At 39.3% G+C, this 19167-nt stretch overlaps 1 protein-coding gene across 4 annotated transcripts in view; it reads right to left on the bottom strand.

Annotated features, from left to right (window-relative positions):
- Positions 1–19167, bottom strand: part of tow (target of wingless) — a 79263-nt gene that overhangs the window by 48264 nt on the left and 11832 nt on the right. The window contains exon 1 of one of the 4 annotated variants that reach the window (XM_067757201.1): positions 10417–10772. The exons of the other annotated variants lie outside the window; for them this stretch is intronic. Within the exon in view, the coding sequence (XP_067613302.1) occupies positions 10417–10456 (40 nt within the window). The 5' untranslated portion in view covers positions 10457–10772. Of the gene's footprint in view, positions 1–10416; positions 10773–19167 lie in introns of those variants that run through there. 4 annotated transcript variants of the gene reach the window in all.

Below are 19167 nucleotides of genomic sequence, written 5' to 3'. Positions count from 1 at the left end.
TACAGCCTCTATCTTTTCGTTCGCAGTGGAGATGCCCTCTGCCGTTACCTTTTGAACCAAATAATTTACTTCCTTTTTAAACAACGCACACTTTTTGGGACTTAGTTTCAGACCAGCGCCAGCTATTCTCTGGAAAACTTCCTCCAAGTTCTTAAGGTGTTCATCAAAGTTCTTGCCCAATACGATGATGTCGTCCAGGTGCACCAAGCATGTTTTCCAATGTAGTCCTTTCAGTACCTGGTCCATGAGTCTCTCAAAAGTAGCTGGTGCATTACAAAGTCCAAAAGGCATCACTGTAAATTGCCAAAGACCATCACCGACACTGAAGGCTGTTTTTTGTTTATCTTCCTTCTTCATCTCAACTTGCCAGTAGCCGCTTTTCAAGTGCAGTGTGGAAAACCATTTCGTACCGGAGAGCGAGTCCAGAGTGTCGTCAATTCTCGGCAATGGGTAGCTATCCTTTTTCGTGACGTCGTTCAACTTGCGATAGTCCACGCATAACCTCATTTTCCTATCCTTCTTCTTCACAAGTATCACCGGTGAGCTCCATGGACTAGCTGATGGTTCGATGACGCCGCTGTCGCTCATTTCTTGTACGATTTGACTCATAACTTCCCGTTTCGCCAGTGGAACACTACAAGGAGCTTGGCGTATCGGCCTTGCGTCTCCAGTGTTAATTTGATGTTTCACAACGTTGGTGCGGCCTGGTTTGGAACCATCCTGGTCAAATATGTTCGCGTACTTTAGGAGCAGTTGTTTTGCCTTACTCTGATAGGCTTCCTCTAGTCCCTGCGTCCATGCCGTGATGTCATTTGAAAGATCAGTATTACTAGATGAAACGTGTTCCTGGAGCTCTTCACAGTTAATAACTACTTTAGCCTCTTGGCATCTTCCCAAAATAGCTCAGTTTGAGTGGTGACTTGAACTCATTGAGCACTCTTACCGGAATACGTCCATCTTATTTTGTCATAGCCAGGGTTTTTCCTACAAGTATGTTCAGTGCTGGTTTGTTTGCTACTTCAACAACGCACAATTTGTTTGTCCCACAATCTCCATCAACCTTTGCCCAGATGACTGCTTCGGATTTTGGTGGTATTTGCTGACTCTCTTCCACCAGCACTCGATTACTGCTGTAGCCTCTCTCGTTGCCGAAATTAAGTGGCACATCCATGTTCTTATATCGCATCGTCTTGCTTTGCATATCGATCTTGATGCCTTGGTCGATTAAGAAGTCCACTCCAATTATGATTTCATCAACAATCTCTGCCACTATAAAATTGTGTAGTACCGTGACGTTCCCAATTGCTACTTCACATGCTACTTCTCCAATTACCTGGGTGTCCTCTCCCGTGGCTGTACGTAATTTTGCTCCAAGCAATGGTCTTATCTTCTTGTTGACTAAATCTGATCGAATCATGAAATGGGACGCACCCGTATCTACAGTCAGTAAACGTTCCTTTCCATCCACATGTCCGCCGACAGTAAGATTGCTTGAGCTTCTTCCAATTTGTGAGATAGAGATTATGGAGCGTTCAATTGAGGGAGCCAGCTGTCGCCCCATGTGGCTGACTCTCTTTAGTTTAACGATTGAGTGGACTTGGAGATTTGCTCATCTCCGTCAGCTCTGCGTTTACGTCCACCCAGATTGTTGGAACTATTAGGACCGGTGCTGCAATGACGTGCAATGTGGCCTGGGTTGCCGCACTTGAAACATTTCATAACTCCAGAGTTTTTCTGTTGTGATCCCTTCAGTGATTCCAAAATTGTATCCACCCAATCTGGCCTTTCTACTTCCACACGATGGGCTTTGTACGCTGGCTTACTCAAAAGTGAGGCAGTTTCCTGAGTCAGTGTATGGGATACCGTTTCAGCGAATGTTTGCTTTGGGTTCGCGTATGTGGCTCGCTTCGTTTCGACGTCCCGCATGCCGTTTATAAAGCTTTGAATCTTTACCCTTTCAGTGTATTCCACGGGTGCGTCCGCATTTGCAAGATGAGCCAATCTTTCAACATCCGAAGCAAACTACTGCAATGTCTCATTTGCTTTTTGGTAACGGTTTTGCAACTCAATTTGGAATATCTGTTTTCTATGCTCGTTTCCATAACGTCTCTCGACAGCGGCCATCAATGCTTCATAGTTGTTCCGCTCTCCATCGGGAATCGTCTGTAGGATTTCGGCTGCTGGCCCCTTCAATGCTACGAATAGAGCTGCAACTTTATCTTCAGCATTCCAGTTGTTCACTGCTGCGGTCTTCTGAAACTGTAGCTTAAAAGCCTGGAAAGGAACAAATCCGTCAAAGGATGGTGTTTTTACCTTTGGATTGCTTGCTGAAACAACTGGGCGATTTAGTTGTAATTGCTCCATACGATCTTTTAAATTATCGACTTCTGCCTAAAATTGTGCGATTTTTGCATCCTGCGATTCAAGTTTTGATGATACCCTTGCTTCCTGTGCCTCCAGCTGCGAGGATATGCGAGTTTCTTGTGCTTTCAACTGCTCAGCCATATGTGGCTTCTGTTCTTCTAACTGTGTTTCCATCTTGGTTGCTATCTGTGTCGACATTTCTGAAATACGCGTTTCTTGTGCTTCAATCTTTGATGTTATTCGTGTCTCTTGGAATTCCATCTTGGATGTTATACGTTTCTCCTGCGATTCCAGTTGGGATGCCATTGTTGATGTTTGTGCAGATATTGCAGCCAAAATCGTGTTCAAGTCTGTGCTCGTAACTGTCTGCGATGTTTCGTTTTTCTCTTCAATTTTGGTTGTTGTCTCGTTGGCATCAAGATGAAAGATATACTCTTCCACGTTAATTCCTTGTGCTTACATTGCCTCTCGGAGTCGTGCCTGAAGTTCGAGTTTAATGCCGGTTGTATTCAATACACGGCTCTCCAACTCCTTCTTCAGTTGCTGGATCTTCAGTTCACTCCACTTTGCCATGTCCAAGTTGTATTCGAAGTCTTCGGAATTTATTCAACAATTCCTCTTCTGACACCAATTGTAATGAATTTACTGCAAATCCTCTTATTTGCCCCTCTGCTAACGTTCGAATCACGAAACTGTTGAATAAATAACTCCTCTATTTAATAATGCAAAATGGCCTTTATTAAAGTACTTCACAGTAACACTTATACTCCGCAGCTAATAGATTGCTTAAATGAAACTGATTGATAGCTTAAATGAAACTAAACTCTCGCGCCTCTCCTGTCGCGGCCTTTTATACTTTTTGATTTCTCGTTGCATACTTCTAGGCTTTTCCATTCCAGAACTTGCTAGTTAGTTATCAGCTACAACTAAGTTTATAGCTTCTCATATGCGCGTGAGTAATACTTGCACAAATAATTGCCCTCTCTTGTGAGCACCTCAGATAAGATATACGCATGTGTTTGTGCGTTGCTTTTCCGCTGCGTATACGTACATATGTGTAGATGTAATTATTGATTCGTTTATATAGATACATAATGATTGATTTATGGATGTGCATGATATCACTGTTTATCATCGGCTTAGAGATGACAGTACCCCTTAGTGTTGCTAATATTCGTAACAATACTAAAAGCTAGAAAATAATAAGGTAGGTCCTAGGTACTAGTCATCAAACGCCTCATCAATCTAGGGCGTTGATCAGACAATTAAAAAAAAACCGTTGGACTCGTCAAATTTCTATTGATAAACATAAGTAAGACCAACTGAACCTTAATCAGGTTATGCTATGCTTCACACTTTTAGAAATTTCACGCGCCCAACGCTTTTCTTTAATTGTCTGATCAACGCCCTTGATTGATGAGGAGTGTGATGACTAGTGCCTAGGAACTACCTAATTATTTTCTAGCTTTTATTATTATAATTACTTAATGCAAGTATTGTTTTCAATGAAATCGTTTAACTTAAACATTTTTTTTAATTATTTTATTTTCAAGTTTTTAGTCTTAATTGTCTATTATTTCTCATTCTATTTAGTTCATTTAGTGACTCATTAGTACAAGGACTCTTTCCTGACAATTTGTTACAATCTAAGGCCTTGAACTCGAAAGAATTTTGATGTCACTTCTACCGGACTGTATGTAATATTTGTTCCAAATATGAGCCAAATCGGACCACAGATACGAGTATTTTTAATATCTTGATCCTTGCCGGACCTACCGGAATTTTTTTTTCATAAAGCGATTTCTATTTCTGTATGTAATATGTATTCCATTTTTTTAACATCTCGATCCTTGCGCCACCTGGCGGCGATTTTTTAATAGGTCGCTTTCTATTCATGTATGTATGTATTATGTGTTCCATATATGAGCCAAATCGAACCACAAATAAGATTATTTTGATTATCTCGATCCTTCCGCCACCTAGCGGTGATTTTGTCATAGGTCGCTTTCTATTCCTGTATTTATTATGTGGTCCAAATATGAGCCAAATCGGACCACAAATAGGATTTTTTGAAATGTCCGATGCAAACGCCACCTCTCGGAGTTTTTTCTTATTATTGCCCTGTCATCGGGTTCTGAAGTATGTATATTCCAAGTTTGAAGCTTGTAGGTTATCGGGAAGTTACTTAAATTTTAATTACAAAATTCGTGCCGGCCGGCCTGTCAAGTCAAGCTAAATAAAACCGTTTAAAAATATGCTTATCAATCTCTTATGAGTGGAAATTTATACATATGGGACATTGTTATGACACAAATTCGATCTTCGACTGTGGTCGAAAGAGCTGATCGAACGAATTTTTATTCGGTATTATGGTTCGATGAACACAAGCGTTATTGTGAATTTCGCTAAATTCAAAAGTTCACAATAGCATATTTCCAATACTCTGTCAAATAAAATAACATAAAGAAACAAAAGCAGAACTACTTATTAAATGCAAATATGAACAAGTAAGGAAGGCTAAGTTCGGGTGTAACCGAACATTACATACTCAGCTGAGAGCTATGGAGACAAAATAAGGGAAAATGACCATGTAGGAAAATGAACCTAGGGTAACCCTGGAATGTGTTTGTATGACATGTGTATCAAATGGAAGGTATTAAAGAGTATTTTATGAGGGAGTGGGCCATAGTTCTATAGGTGGACGCCTTTTCGAGATATCGTTGTAAATGTGGACCAGGGTCGACTCTAGAATGCGTTTGTACACTATGGATATCAAACGAAAGGTGATAATGAGTATATTAAAAGGGAGTGGGCCTTAGTTCTGTAGGTGAACGTTTAACTTAAACATTTTTTTTTAATTATTTTATTTTCAAGTTTTTAGTCTTAATTGTCTATTATTTCTCATTCTATTTAGTTCATTTAGTGACTCATTATTACAAGGACTCTCCTGACAATTTTTTACAATCTAAGGCCTTGAACTCGAAAGAATTTTGATGTCACTTCTACCGGACTGTATGTAATATTTGTTCCAAATATGAGCCAAATCGGACCACAGATACGAGTATTTTTAATATCTTGATCCTTGCCGCACCTAGCGGAATTTTTTTTTTCATAAAGCGATTTCTATTTCTGTATGTAATATGTATTCCATTTTTTTAACATCTCGATCCTTGCGCCACCTGGCGGCGATTTTTTCATAGGTCGCTTTCTATCATGTATGTATGTATTATGTGTTCCATATATGAGCCAAATCGAACACAAAAAAAATTATTTTGATTATCTCGATCCTTCCGCCACCTAGCGGCGATTTTGTCATAGGTCGCTTTCTATTCCTGTATTTATTATGTGTTCCAAATATGAGCCAAATCGGACCACAAATAGGATTTTTTGAAAACTTCGATGCAAACGCCACCTCTCGGAGTTTTTTTCTTATTATTGCACTGTCATCGGGTTCTGAAGTATGTATATTCCAAGTTTGAAGCTTGTAGGTTATCGGGAAATTACTTAAATTTTAATTACAAAATTCGTGCCGGCCGGCCTGTCAAGTCAAGCTAAATAAAACCGTTTAAAAATATGCTTATCAATCTCTTATGAGTGGAAATTTATACATATGGGACTTTGTTATGACACAAATTCGATCTTCGACTGTGGTCGAAAGAGCTGATCGAACGAATTTTCATTCGGTATTATGGTTCGATGAACACAAGCGTTATTGTGAATTTCGCTAAATTCAAAAGATCACAATAGCATATTTCCAATACTCTGTCAAATAAAATAACATAAATAAACAAAAGCAGAACTACTTATTAAATGCAAATATGAACAAGTAAGGAAGGCTAAGTTCGGGTGTAACCGAACATTACATACTCAGCTGAGAGCTATGGAGACAAAATAAGGGAAAATGACCATGTAGGAAAATGAACCTAGGGTAACCCTGGAATGTGTTTGTATGACATGTGTATCAAATGGAAGGTATTAAAGAGTATTTTTTGAGGGAGTGGGCCATAGTTCTATAGGTGGACGCCTTTTCGAGATATCGTTGTAAATGTGGACCAGGGTCGACTCTAGAATACGTTTGTACACTATGGATATCAAACGAAAGGTGATAATGAGTATATTAAAAGGGAGTGGGCCTTAGTTCTATAGGTGGACGCCTATTCGAGATATCGCCATAAAGGTGGACCAGGGGTGACTCTAGAATTTGTTTGTACGATATGGGTATCAAATGAAAGGTGTTAATTAATTAATGTAATGTAAGGCGCGATAACCTCCGAAGAGATCTAAGGCCGAGCTTCTCTTCCAATTTGCGTCGTGCTCCTCTTGATTTTTCCCTACAAATTGGCCGGACGGGACCTACATGTTTTATGCCGACTCCGAACGGCATCTGCAAGTCAGATGAGTTTTCACTGAGAGCTTTTCATGGCAGAAATACAATCGGTGCGCTTGCCAGACACTGCCGAGGGGCGACCCCGCTTAGAAAAATTTTCTTCTAATTGAAAAATCTTATTTCTAAAATTTTGATGTTGCTTTGCCCGGGAGTTGAACCCAGGGCATACGGTGTGATAGGCGGAGCACGCTACCATCACACCACGGTGGCCGTGGTGTTAATTAGGGTTTTAAAAAGGTGTGTCGATAGTTGTATATGTGAAGGCGTTTTCGAGATATCGACCAAAATGTGGACCAGGGTGACCCAGAACATCATCTTTCGGGTACCGCTAATTTATTTATATATGTTATACCACGAACAGTATTCCTGCCAAGACTCCAAGGGCTCTTGATTTCGCCCTGCAGAACTTTTTCATTTTCTTCTACTTAATATGGCAGGTGTCACACCCATTTTACAAAGTTATTTTCGAAGGTTATATTTTGCGTCAATAAACCAATCCAATTATGTTTCATCCCTTTTTTCGTATTTGGTATAGAATTATGGCTTTTTTATCATTTTTCGTAATTTTCGATTTCGAAAAAGTGGGCGTGGTCATAGTCGGATTTCGGCCATTTCTTATACCAATACAAAGTGAGTTCAGATAAGTGAACTGAGTTTGGTAAAGATATATCGATTTTTGCTCAAGTTATCGTGTTAACGGCCGAGCGGAAGGCAAGACGGTCGACTGTGTATAAAAACTGGGCGTGGCTTCAACCGATTTCGCCCTTTTTCATAGAAAACAGTTATCGTCCTAGAATCTAAGCCCCTACCAAATTTCACAAGGATTTGTAAATGTTTGTTCGACTTATGGCATTAAAAATATCCTAGACCAAGTAAATGAAAAAGGGCGGAGCCCCGCCCATTTTGAAATTTTCTTTTATTTTTGTATTTTGTTGCACCATATCATTACTGGAGTTGAATGTTGACATAATTTGCAAATTTTTATTAGGCATACATATAGTCATAGGAGTAACGTTCCTGCCAAATTTCATCATAATATCTTCAACGACTGCCAAATTACAGCTTGCAAAACTTTTAAATTACCTTCTTTTAAAAGTGGGCGGTTCCACGCCGCTTGTCCACAATTTTACAAATTTTCTATTCTGCGTCATAAGTTCAACTCACCTACCAAGTTTCATCGCTTTATCCGTCTTTGGTAATGAATTATCGCACTTTTTCAGTTTTTCAAAATTTTCGATATCGAAAAAGTGGGCGTGGTTATGTTCCGATTTCGTTCATTTTAAATAGCGATCTGAGATGAGTACCCAGAAACCTACATACCAAATTTCATCAAGATACCTCAAAATTTACTCAAGTTATCGTTTTATCGGACGGACGGACGGACATGGCTCAATCAAATTTTTTTTCGATACTGATGATTTTGATATATGGAAGTCTATATCTATATCGATTCTTTTATACCTGTGCAACCAACCGTTATCCAATCAAAGTTGATATACGCTGTGAGCTCTGCTCAACTGAGTATAAAAATAAAAGTATGAATACGACGGAATTGTGGTTTGATGATTCGTCAGATGAAGAGGAAAGCTTACTGGAGCTAGCCAGAAGTAGAAGACGGGTGAGGGATGCTTCAAACCCTTTGGAAATGAATTCCACCACATAAGTGTAGCTTTCTAAATAAGTTGTTAAATTGTCGAAATTATAAGTTTTGTTTATAGATTTATTAAAAACTTCAGACTGTCCAAAGAAGCGTCCATGGACTTGTTGTCCAGGGCAGATGAACTGCTGCAGCAATACACAAGAGCCAAGTCTATTCCTAATATTCTAAAATTGGCAACAGTTCTCCGATTTTGGGCTCAACGATCCTACCAATTGATCATTGGAAACGAAAATGCACTCGGACTTGCCCAGCCGACTGTGTCTGTGGTACTATCAGAGGTGTTGAATGTCTTGAAAATTTTTATTTGTGAAAGATGGATAAAATTGAATTACGAGGAGGCTGAGCTGCATCAAGCAAAATTGCATTCTATAATGTGCAAGGTCCTTTTGCTATATGGGGATTTTGTTCTATAATTGAAACCAATCTTTCAAGCTGTTGTTTTGTACTCACGACCTTGGAGCTATATAAAATTAATTCAAATAGTTTTAAATTACTACTAGGTAGTAAAAAAGTAGAACTTAAATACAAAAAACTTACATTTTAAACAATTCTTTTTCTATTCGATACAGCGTCGACAACAAATTTCTATTCGCTTGAAAATTAGATACACAACGAAAATTTCGACAGAGATGAGGTGTCATAATACCCATTTCAAATTCGATTTTCGATATTCGATAGCCAGCCAAGATCGAAGATCTAATAATGCTAATAATAGGGGCCCCAAATTTTTTGCAAGCAAAGTATAAGAAGAAGAATTTGACATTTGCTTTGGCTAAGGGTGTTGGCACACTTTGCAAGTGAAATTATTTTTCCCACTGGTTGGTAGCTTTTCTAACATTTTTCGCAATTAAAACTGCAATATAACAATCGAATACTACACAAAATATGTTATCAAGTATATTTGTTGTATAGGGAGAATGTTTATAACAGTGCTTCGCGAGATTTTGTATGTGAATGGGCAAGGCGCAATAAACTTCATTTGCCAAGTATGAAGTTCCTTCATATTTATAAACGCAACATCTTTGTTGATTGTGGCGATGTTACTGGAATGCATAAGCTTGTGTTAAACGCATCTATATGAAAAATTTCATTGTGCCGCGGCCTTAATGCTATCACTTGTGAGTATCAATTTCTCGTAATTACAAATTTCGAGTTGCATCCCCAATTTGGTTGAATATGGACTCAATGGGCAGATGTCGGTGAGCGAGCTAAAGAATTTGGACAGAATACTCCACCCTTGCGTATGTTTCATCAATTCACCATAGCTTCACTTTCACGACCACAAAGAAGTGTATCTATGTGTGCTTAAACGTGTGTACATTAGGTCAGGTCAAGCAGAGCTGGGTAAATTCAATTCCATTACATTACCCATTACATTCCTCAGTAATGGCGGCCACCGTGGTATCATGGTAGCGTGCTCCGCCTACCACACCGTATGCCCTGGGTTCGCACCCCGGGAAAAGCAACATCAAAATTTTAGAAACAAGGTTTTTAAATTAGAAGAAGAATTTTCTAAGCGGGGAAAAGCTCTCAGTGAAAACTCATCGTTCGGAGTCGGCATAAAACATGTAGGTCCCGTCCGGCCAATTTGTAGGGAAAATCAAGAGGAGCACGACGCAAATTGGAAGAGAAGCTCGGCCTTAGATCTCTTCGGAGGTTATCGCGCCTTACATTTTTTTTTTGTTTCCATCCTCAGTAATTGGAAAAATCAATTCCTTTCCTCTACAGCAAAGGAACTGATTACATTTCAATTCCTAAAAAAAATACTAAAAGTAATTTCGTATTTTGAGGCTCAATTACAAAAAATTTTTTGTTTGTAATTAAAAAAAAAATACTTTGCTCAAATGTAATTTCTGCCCCAGTACTTTCGAAAGGAATTGCAAATGTAATTGAAAATTTTCCAATTACATTACAAGGAATTGAAAAAGTACTTTCGAATTTCCAATTCCATTCCTCAAAGGAATTGCGAAAGTAATTGAAAAACTACAAGTGTATAGGAACTTACGCGGGTTGATGTGGGTGACTTTTCGGGTCACACTTTTCATTATTTCATCAGATTTTTCTTTTGAGTGGTAACTGGTAAGGGATCTCCTTTCCTTCCTCCGCTATCAAATGGTGGTGGCTATAGTTAAGCAGCATACTTTTTAATTCTCTTTGATACATTCAGCTGGCATAACGTAAATACCAATAATGTCCCGGAAAACTTTTTTCTCGTATTCTTGATCCATCAATAGTTGCCTCTTCTGAGCCATATTGTAATAAATAATGTTAAAAAAGACTATGACAAATCGTCCGTATAAACGTATAAAACCTCAGAAATGTTTGAAGTGAATGTAGCTAAGGTATAGCGGCACCAGGTGCTACTACATTTCTCAATGCCAAATGCTTTTTAATATTTAAAAGTTTGCGTAGAAATGATGCATCGTTTCGCCTCCTTGTTTGAAAACTTTAGTGGTCATATGTTCTTCTGTGCCTCATTGATTTTAAGTCGGGATATTTGCATTTCCACCTCCTCACACTACGATGTTGTCCTCGCTTTTGGTAATAAGGCGTTACGAAAAATTTGTGAGTTTTTAAGGAATGGTATCCCCATTATTCCTATCATACCTTCGTTAAAATATATATGTATACCATATGCACGTGTGTTTGTGACTGAACTCCTCCTGCAAAACTGGACCCATTTTAATGAATATTTGTTTATATGTTCAAGGAGAATTGTGGATGCTTTAGATTCACAGCTTCGTCTGTTTCTTTCTTATTTTCCCGGAAAATTAACCAGGGGCGACATATTTTAAACAAAATAAATTTATGGAGCGATTTTCTTGTAATTTCTTTCCGGCGTTTTTTACGATTTTTTCAGACAACAATGTTTGCCACATTGGTTAAACGAGAAACAATTGGCGAAAATCATTTTTCTGAAAAATCGGTTGTATGGTGCACCAAAATATACTCGATCTCTTAATTTCAAGATATCTCAAAAATTGAGGCACTAGTTTGCGTTCAAACAGACAGACGGATAGCAACAGCTCGTCATCCTGATAATTTCGGTATGCTTATTTGTTTGTTTTTTTCTTCTCCTTTAAGGACTTAGAATTTCCGAGAACCAGCCCGAACCTAATATACCATATCATTCTCATGAAAGGTACAAAAAGGAAAAACAAATATTTGAATAGACTTTGCATTATTTCCAAAGAATCCTGATACCGAAGCTGTACTCTATATGTTCCATTTTCGCACACAAGTCAGAATTTTCCAGTTGCAAAATATTGTTATCTATTGTAATCAATGGTAAATGGATATCCTAGTAATTATATCCCAGCTAAAGCACATCCCATTACAAGGGTACCTTATTTCCCGGATAAGGGCCCTTCTTTACATGAAATTAAATTGAAAAGCACTTGTTCATTTGAAAACTTTCTATCGCATGAACTTTTTTTTTGGAGTAATCAATTATTTTTCAATCATAGCCAATCCGGTTGTGTCGATAAATAAACAAATCAACGAAGACTGATTTTATTCGCATACGAGTATCAACGAAATCAAAAATATGTCTACCGGAGATGAAAAATCAGCCAAAACTGTAGAAGCATCGGCGGGTAAGACTCCCAAAAAAACAAAATTATGCTGGATACAAATATCAAAGTATCTTCGACGGGGAATACTTTGATTTCGACTCAACTGTTAGTGTGTATTTGTCTGTCCTTTTCTATATTTTAATCAAACTTTAATTAACACCCATTATCATCACAAAGTGGCGGTCAAGTTGTTGCGCAATGCTTATTGTGCAGGAAAACAGCCATCTACATCAAAGGAACACATGGTGTTTCATCAAATTTTCTGAAGCATTTGGAACGCTTGCACCCAGACGAACATAAGAAATACTGCGCAGCAAAAAAGGCTCAGTTGGAGGATAAGCCGCAAAGTAAAACAGACCAATTTATAAATAACATATTAAATTTTACTAGTATCGCCTGTGGTCGAAATTCGACCAACGTGTATTTTTTTGAACTCAGTCTATGCATCAAGTGTTGGAAATATAGCAGACTGGTCTAGCTTACTTAACTTTTTCTGTAAAATTTTGAGTTTTTTCTAAGACTTTGTACTTTTTGATTGTATTTTCTTAAATTGTCTACAAACTTTTCACATGTAATTATAACGTTTTGGTATGGAGCTCCTTAAAGAAAAATATAAAAATTATGTAAAATAAAATGAAATTGACATAGAATTATGGTGAAATTACTTGAAATTAAGTGAAGTGAACAAACAGTTCCATATAAAAACGCAATAAGTCCACTTAGACTTTTTTCCGGGTTTTAATGTGATCATTGTTGAAATATGAAAATTCTAATCTTCGGATAGAGCGCTTACATAATTTGTCCAAAGATGGCGCGCTTTTGTGCAAGAAAGTAAATATCGATATTTGGAGAGATTGTTCGATTTACAAAAAACTTTCTATTAATTATAAACAAATAGAGTAATATTTGTTAACAAAAATAGGCCTATACACTGCGGCTGATCTATACGAATCGATTCATATCACTTTTATGTGATTTTACGTATGCTAACTATGCGAAACCGCCTGTCAATTGTTTGTATGGAAATTTTGTTAGCGTATTAATATATAGATAATCGACGCAGTGCTACCACTAACAGTAGTAGAAAATCAGTTTTTAACAAACTTTTTGAAAACATGCCAGTGAGAGTCCCAACGCGGAAAACGGTAACAGAGTTACTAGAGAACAAATTTCACGACATGCAGAGTACCTTGATAAGAACCCTGAAAATGGTACCATGTGTTTGTACAACCGTAGACGTGTGGTCGAGCAAAACGCGTAGCTTTTTCGGATATACGTGTCACTGGCTTCACGACGAGCAGCAGAGGCAGTATGCGGCGCTGTCTTGTAAAAGATTTAGTGGCGCACACACATACGAACAAATTGCTGATTTTATGTGCAGCATAAATTCGATTTTTGAGATAGAGGATAAGCTCATTGCCACAGTCACCGACAACGGCTCAAATTTTTGTAAAGCTTTTCGTGAGTTTGGGATGGATATGAGCGATTTGGAAGAAGACATTACTTTCGAGGTGTTGGCCATAGGAGCCCAGCGGTTTCGGAAACTACCGCATCATATAAGATGTGCTAGTCACACCATAAACCTTATTATGAGTACGGATTTCATAGAAAGTTTGAAGCTTGACACCACCTTGTTCCAGAAACATCCAAGTAAGATGATGCTTGTTAAAAATTGAGTATCTTCAACAAAAAATACTTTGATTTCGACTCAGTGGCGAAAGTTCAGATTTTACTATATCCATAGGGTAATCTGAACTTTATCCATTGTACAATATCATTGTATGTTTCATTTATTACAACAATCCTAGGTTACAGATATTATGTTCGGTCAAACTTTAATTGACATTATTCACCTACTTTCACGTTTTAAAACTTGTTATTTTTCTTGCTAATAACAGATTCTCTCTAAACGCAATAATCTAAGGGATGAAATCCGGTAGACCAAAATCCGCAGAAATAATTAAGGAAGAGCTGGGTATATTGCTGAACTATCCAATTGTTACTACGCAATGCAAAAAATTATTTCAAAGGAGGAAAAGCTATCCAGCATATGTGAGGAATTGAATATTCCTTCATTCACTGCAGAAGATATAATTTACTTAAAGAATTATGCTGCTGCTATGAAGCCTTTTGCTGATGCTCTAGACTTTCTTCAGGGAGAAAGAGGAGTTTTCTATGGGAGCCTTATTTCAACTTTGGTGACAATAAAAACAAAACTTGATCGCCTTATTATTAGCGGTGAAGGAAATTCCTTAAAGCAACAACTTATAACCCTAAGAGAGAGATTGATTGTACGGTTTGAGAAATATTTCTCCTTATCTTCTGAAATAAACGGCGCAATTCTGGCCGCCATACTACATCCGGAGGTAAAAATTCAGTGGTATTTTCCAATAAGCGATTTAGCAAAGACCATTGAGGAAGTTAAACAAATAGTCATTAATTACAATACTGAAAACCGCTCATCTGATATTAACGAGCTTAATGAATTTGATGACGTGGCCCAATCAACAATCACCACATTTTATGACTTTGGTACAGAACAGAATACTTTTGGTAGGAAACCAATTAATATCATAATTTGATGTCCATTAAATTATTCATATTTTTAATTTTAGAACCGAATACAGGTGTGTGGTGACTGGCAGATAGCCAAGAACAAATTTTCTTTCATTCGTTCAAACCGCAACACTGGTCGATTTCAACGTTATCGATAACGCAAGGATCCGATACTTATGTAAGATCGCTGACAACGAATTTTTCCTCTTCCCTTTTTTCTTTTGATCTTACATCCGATCGCACGTGTAAAGCGAACTTTGTAATATTTCATTTATTGGTAATTAAATATAGATTAGAACACAAACGTACATATACTTTCATTTGGATAAACCAGCATACCCAACAATTGGTAACCCCGACGTTGCAAATAGTTTGAGAAAAGGCAAACGAAATGGTCAACGGACAGGCAGACGCAGCTGCCGCAACACCACCAAATGATAGAACGATCATTAATAAAGTTTCGGTGAAGGTTCTACCATTCTGGCCGGAGCAACCAGAAATTTGCTTTGCGCAGGTCGACGCGCAATTCAGCGTATTTGGAGTGTCCACCGACATTTCTAAATTTAACACCGTAGTTACCGCTATAGTCAAATGTTCTAGCGCAAATTTCCGACGCCATTTTAAGTCGACCTGAGACTGGTAAATATCATAACCTTAAAACACGTATTATAGAACGCTATTGCGAGAGCGAACAAAAGAAAACGCAAAAGCTGCTTTCGGAAATAGACTTACGAGATAAGCGACCAACGCAACTTTACAACGAATTAAGCAGCCTTGCGAAGGGCAAAGTTGGTAGCGAATTTCTGAAATCACTTTGGCTACAGGGGCTGCCGGCGCAGGCAAGATCCATTTTGCAAGCATCAGATGCTAAACTGCCAGAACTTGCAAAGCTGGCCGATAAAATTTTGAAAGTGGGCGATTTCCAACAAATGGCAGTCGTTGGTGCGCGTAGTACCGGAGATCCATCGGAATCCAAAATAGGTAAAATTATCGAGCGCCTCGAAATGAAGTTTGAAAAATTAATGCAAAAAGACAATCATCGTAATAGGTCACGTTCAATCTCGTCACGACGTGGTAGCCGCGCAGACACACCAAAACGGGCAAAGGAAGAATACTGCTGGTATCATCAAGTACATGTAGAAAATGCTCGTAAATGTCGGACACCCTGCACGTATGAACAATCAAAGCCAAAACACTAATACAAATTTCGGATCAGGCGAGCAGATCTGAAAATAGCCAACGAATTGCTCGCATACTTGTTCATGACGCCAATACAAAAACCAAATTTTTAGTTGACACCGGCGCAGATGTGTCGGTGTTGCCTGCACGAAATGTCAAGACATTCGGAAATGTAAGTTCGACGAATATCTACGCCACAAATGGACCACCCATAAAAACATATGGCGAAAAGCGACTGCGGCTATCTCTTGGCTTAAGGCGTGATTTTTTATGGACGTTCATTCTAGCCGATGTCAGTTCTCCCATAATAGATTCCGACTTTTTAAGGCACTACGATCTTCTCGTAGATAGTAAGCGAGGTATGCTCCTAGATAGGCATACGCTTTTAGAAACGAAAGGTACTTTCACGCAAGCAAACGTATCACAGATCTTTGGTTATGACGTCCACGGAAAATACGCAAAATTACTGCGTGATCAAGACATCGTCACGATCAACGTAAACAAGAAACCTGTCAATTTAGATGTGACACACCACATCACAACGATAGGTGCACCTGGTCTTTGCAAGGCCAAGGAGGTTAGCGCCAGACAAGCTGCGTGAAACGAAAAAGGAGTTCGAATACCTGCTGCAAAAGGGTATTTTTCGACCGTTCAAGAGCAACTGGGCGAGCCCCCTACACTTCGTTCGAAAGCAAGACGGGAAATGGAGGCCGTGTGGGGACTATCGAGCACTAAGCGCTATCACGGTGCCTGATAGGTACCCAATTCCATATCTACACGACGTTACGAGCATTTTACATCACAAAAAGATTTTTTCGGCAATCGACCTTCAGAAGGCCTATCATCAAATACCCATATAATCATGCGATATTCCTAAAACGGCTACAGCCACACCATTTGGGCTATTTGAATTTGTTTTTATGACATTCGGTCTAGAAACGCTGCACAGACATATTCACCAGGTGCTAAAGGGACTCGACTTTACCTTCGCATACATCGATGATATTTTGGTGGCTTCGGAGTCTGAAGAGGAGCACGAAAAGCACCTGCGAATAGTGTTCGAACGCCTTCGTCAAAGTAACCTAGCAATTGCACTCGGCAAATGCAAATTCGGAATGAGAGAGCTTAAGTTTCTTGGCCACACGATAAATGCAGAGGGTATGAGACCACCCGATGATAAAGTTGAAGCTGTACGCAATTTTTAATTGCCAACCGTAGCCAAGGAGTTGAAGAAATTCCTAGGTATGATTAATTTTTATCGATCCTTTATTCCACATGCGACGAAGAACCAGGACATCCTTCAGCGCCTCATCGAAAAAATGACAATACTACTATTGCTTGATCAACGGAAGCCAAGGTAGCCTTCAACGCGTGTAAATATGACTTGGCGAACGCAACATTAATTAGCTATATGGCACCGAATTCCAAACTAACCTTGACAGTAGACGCTTCAGACGACGCGGTAGGAGCTGTGCTGCATCAAATTGTGGATGGGCAAGTTCAACCTTTGGGTTTCTATTCAAAGAAGCTGACAACTGCGCAGAAAAAATATTGTGCGTACGATAGAGAGCTCATCGCTGCGTACCAAGGTGCACTCCATTTCAAATACGCTCTCGAAGGAAGGGAATTCACGTTGTTTACCGACCATAAACCTCTCATTTTCGCGTTTTGTCAAAGCAGCGAAATGGCACTCCCACGAAGAGCACGTCAACTTGACATAATTAGTCAATTCACTACAGATATTCGTCACTTACCTGGACGTGACAATAACATAGTCGATATGCTCTCCAGAATTAGCACAATACAGAGCGACGCCATCGATTTTGATGCTATGGCGGTAGCGCAAGCGAACGACCAACAGCTCCAAGACCTTCTTAGTTCAGGTGAGAATAGTTCAACTTCATTAAAAAAAGTCTCACTTCCAGGCTTACAAGAAAAACTTTTCTGCGACGTCTCCAACGGAAGAGTGCGACCTTACGTACCGAACAGCTTTCGGGTAAAGGTGGTTCATAAGCTACACAATTTGTCTCACCCCGGGAAAAACAACGCAGAGGTTAGTAGCGGAGCGATACATTTGGCCTCGAATGGCCGTCCAAGTTGCTAAAATTGTTCGCGGATGTATTCCGTGTCTGAGAGCGAAGATACAACGACACACAAAGTCACCACTAGGAAGTTACGCGAACGTGGATGATAGATTTCAGCACATTAATATTGACATCATTGGACCACTACCAACTTCCAACGGTTTCCGCTACTGTCTTACGTGTATAGACAGATTTTCGAGGTGGCCTGTGGCCGTACCTCTAGTTGACATAACAGCAGAGAGCGTAGCTAATGCGCTGATTAGTGGTTGGATATCAGAGTATGCATACCACAGAAGATTTCCACCGACTTAGGTCGTCAGTTCGAACCAGAGGTATTCAAATCATTAACGAGAATCCTGGGCGTACAACATTTTCGTACTACACCATATCACCGCCAGTCGAACGGGCTTATTGAACGCTGCCACCGCACACTTAAATCGTCAATTAAGTGTTGCCCTACCAGGAACTGGAGCTTTGCTTTACCTCTCATCCTTCTTGGAATGCGTACTTCCGTGAAGACAGTCATCGGCGCGAGCCCCGCAGAAATGTTTTATGGTACACAGTTACGAATACCAGGGGAGTTCCTACACGAGAGAAAAAATCAACTTACAGAAGCAGAATTCATCGAAGTTTTAAGAAAAGCAATGAGGGATTTGCCAACAACAAAACCAGTTCGACACGGAGAAGTCTCAGCTTATGTACAGCCAGCGCTAAAAGATTGTAAATATGTTTTCGTACGAATGGATCGAGTTCGCGAACCATTGGAGCCAAACTACGAAGGACCATACGAGGTTATATCGAAAAACGAAAAATACTTTGTAATACGAATCCGACAGAGAGAAGCAAAAATCTCTATCGATCACAGTACAAGGTCCACAGATTGAGCCCGCGACGTCCACAACTCCGGCTCCACGAAGCGAAGACAATTACAACGCAAAAGACGCAGTGGCTGTAAAATATTCATCATCAGGACGTCAGGTCCGAATCCCTCTTCGGTATGGTTAGTCGAATAACTAGCCGGGGGTTATTGTGGTGACTGGCAGATAGCCAAGAACAAATTTTCTTTCATTCGTTCAAACCGCCACACTGGTCGATTTCAACGTTATCGATAACGCAAGGAACCGATACTTATGTAAGATCGCTGGCAACGACTTTTCCATCTTCCCTTTTTTCTTTTGATCTTAGATCCGATCACACGTGTAAAGCGAACTTTGTAATCACCCCTATTCTGCATTTCGATTACGTTCCCGTTCTACGCTCCGCTTAAATCGAAGTTCGGTATTCTGCATTACGACGGAATCGTAACGAGAAGAGGAAGAGCAAATGATTTTTCGAAATCAGCTGTTAGTACGGAATGTGTGA

The sequence above is a fragment of the Eurosta solidaginis genome, chromosome 5 (assembly GCF_040869045.1).
Source record: "Eurosta solidaginis isolate ZX-2024a chromosome 5, ASM4086904v1, whole genome shotgun sequence".
NCBI classification, from domain to species: domain Eukaryota; kingdom Metazoa; phylum Arthropoda; class Insecta; order Diptera; family Tephritidae; genus Eurosta; species Eurosta solidaginis.
The sequence above is the reverse complement of the archived record's forward strand: the minus strand, read 5'-3'. Positions and strand labels throughout refer to the sequence as shown.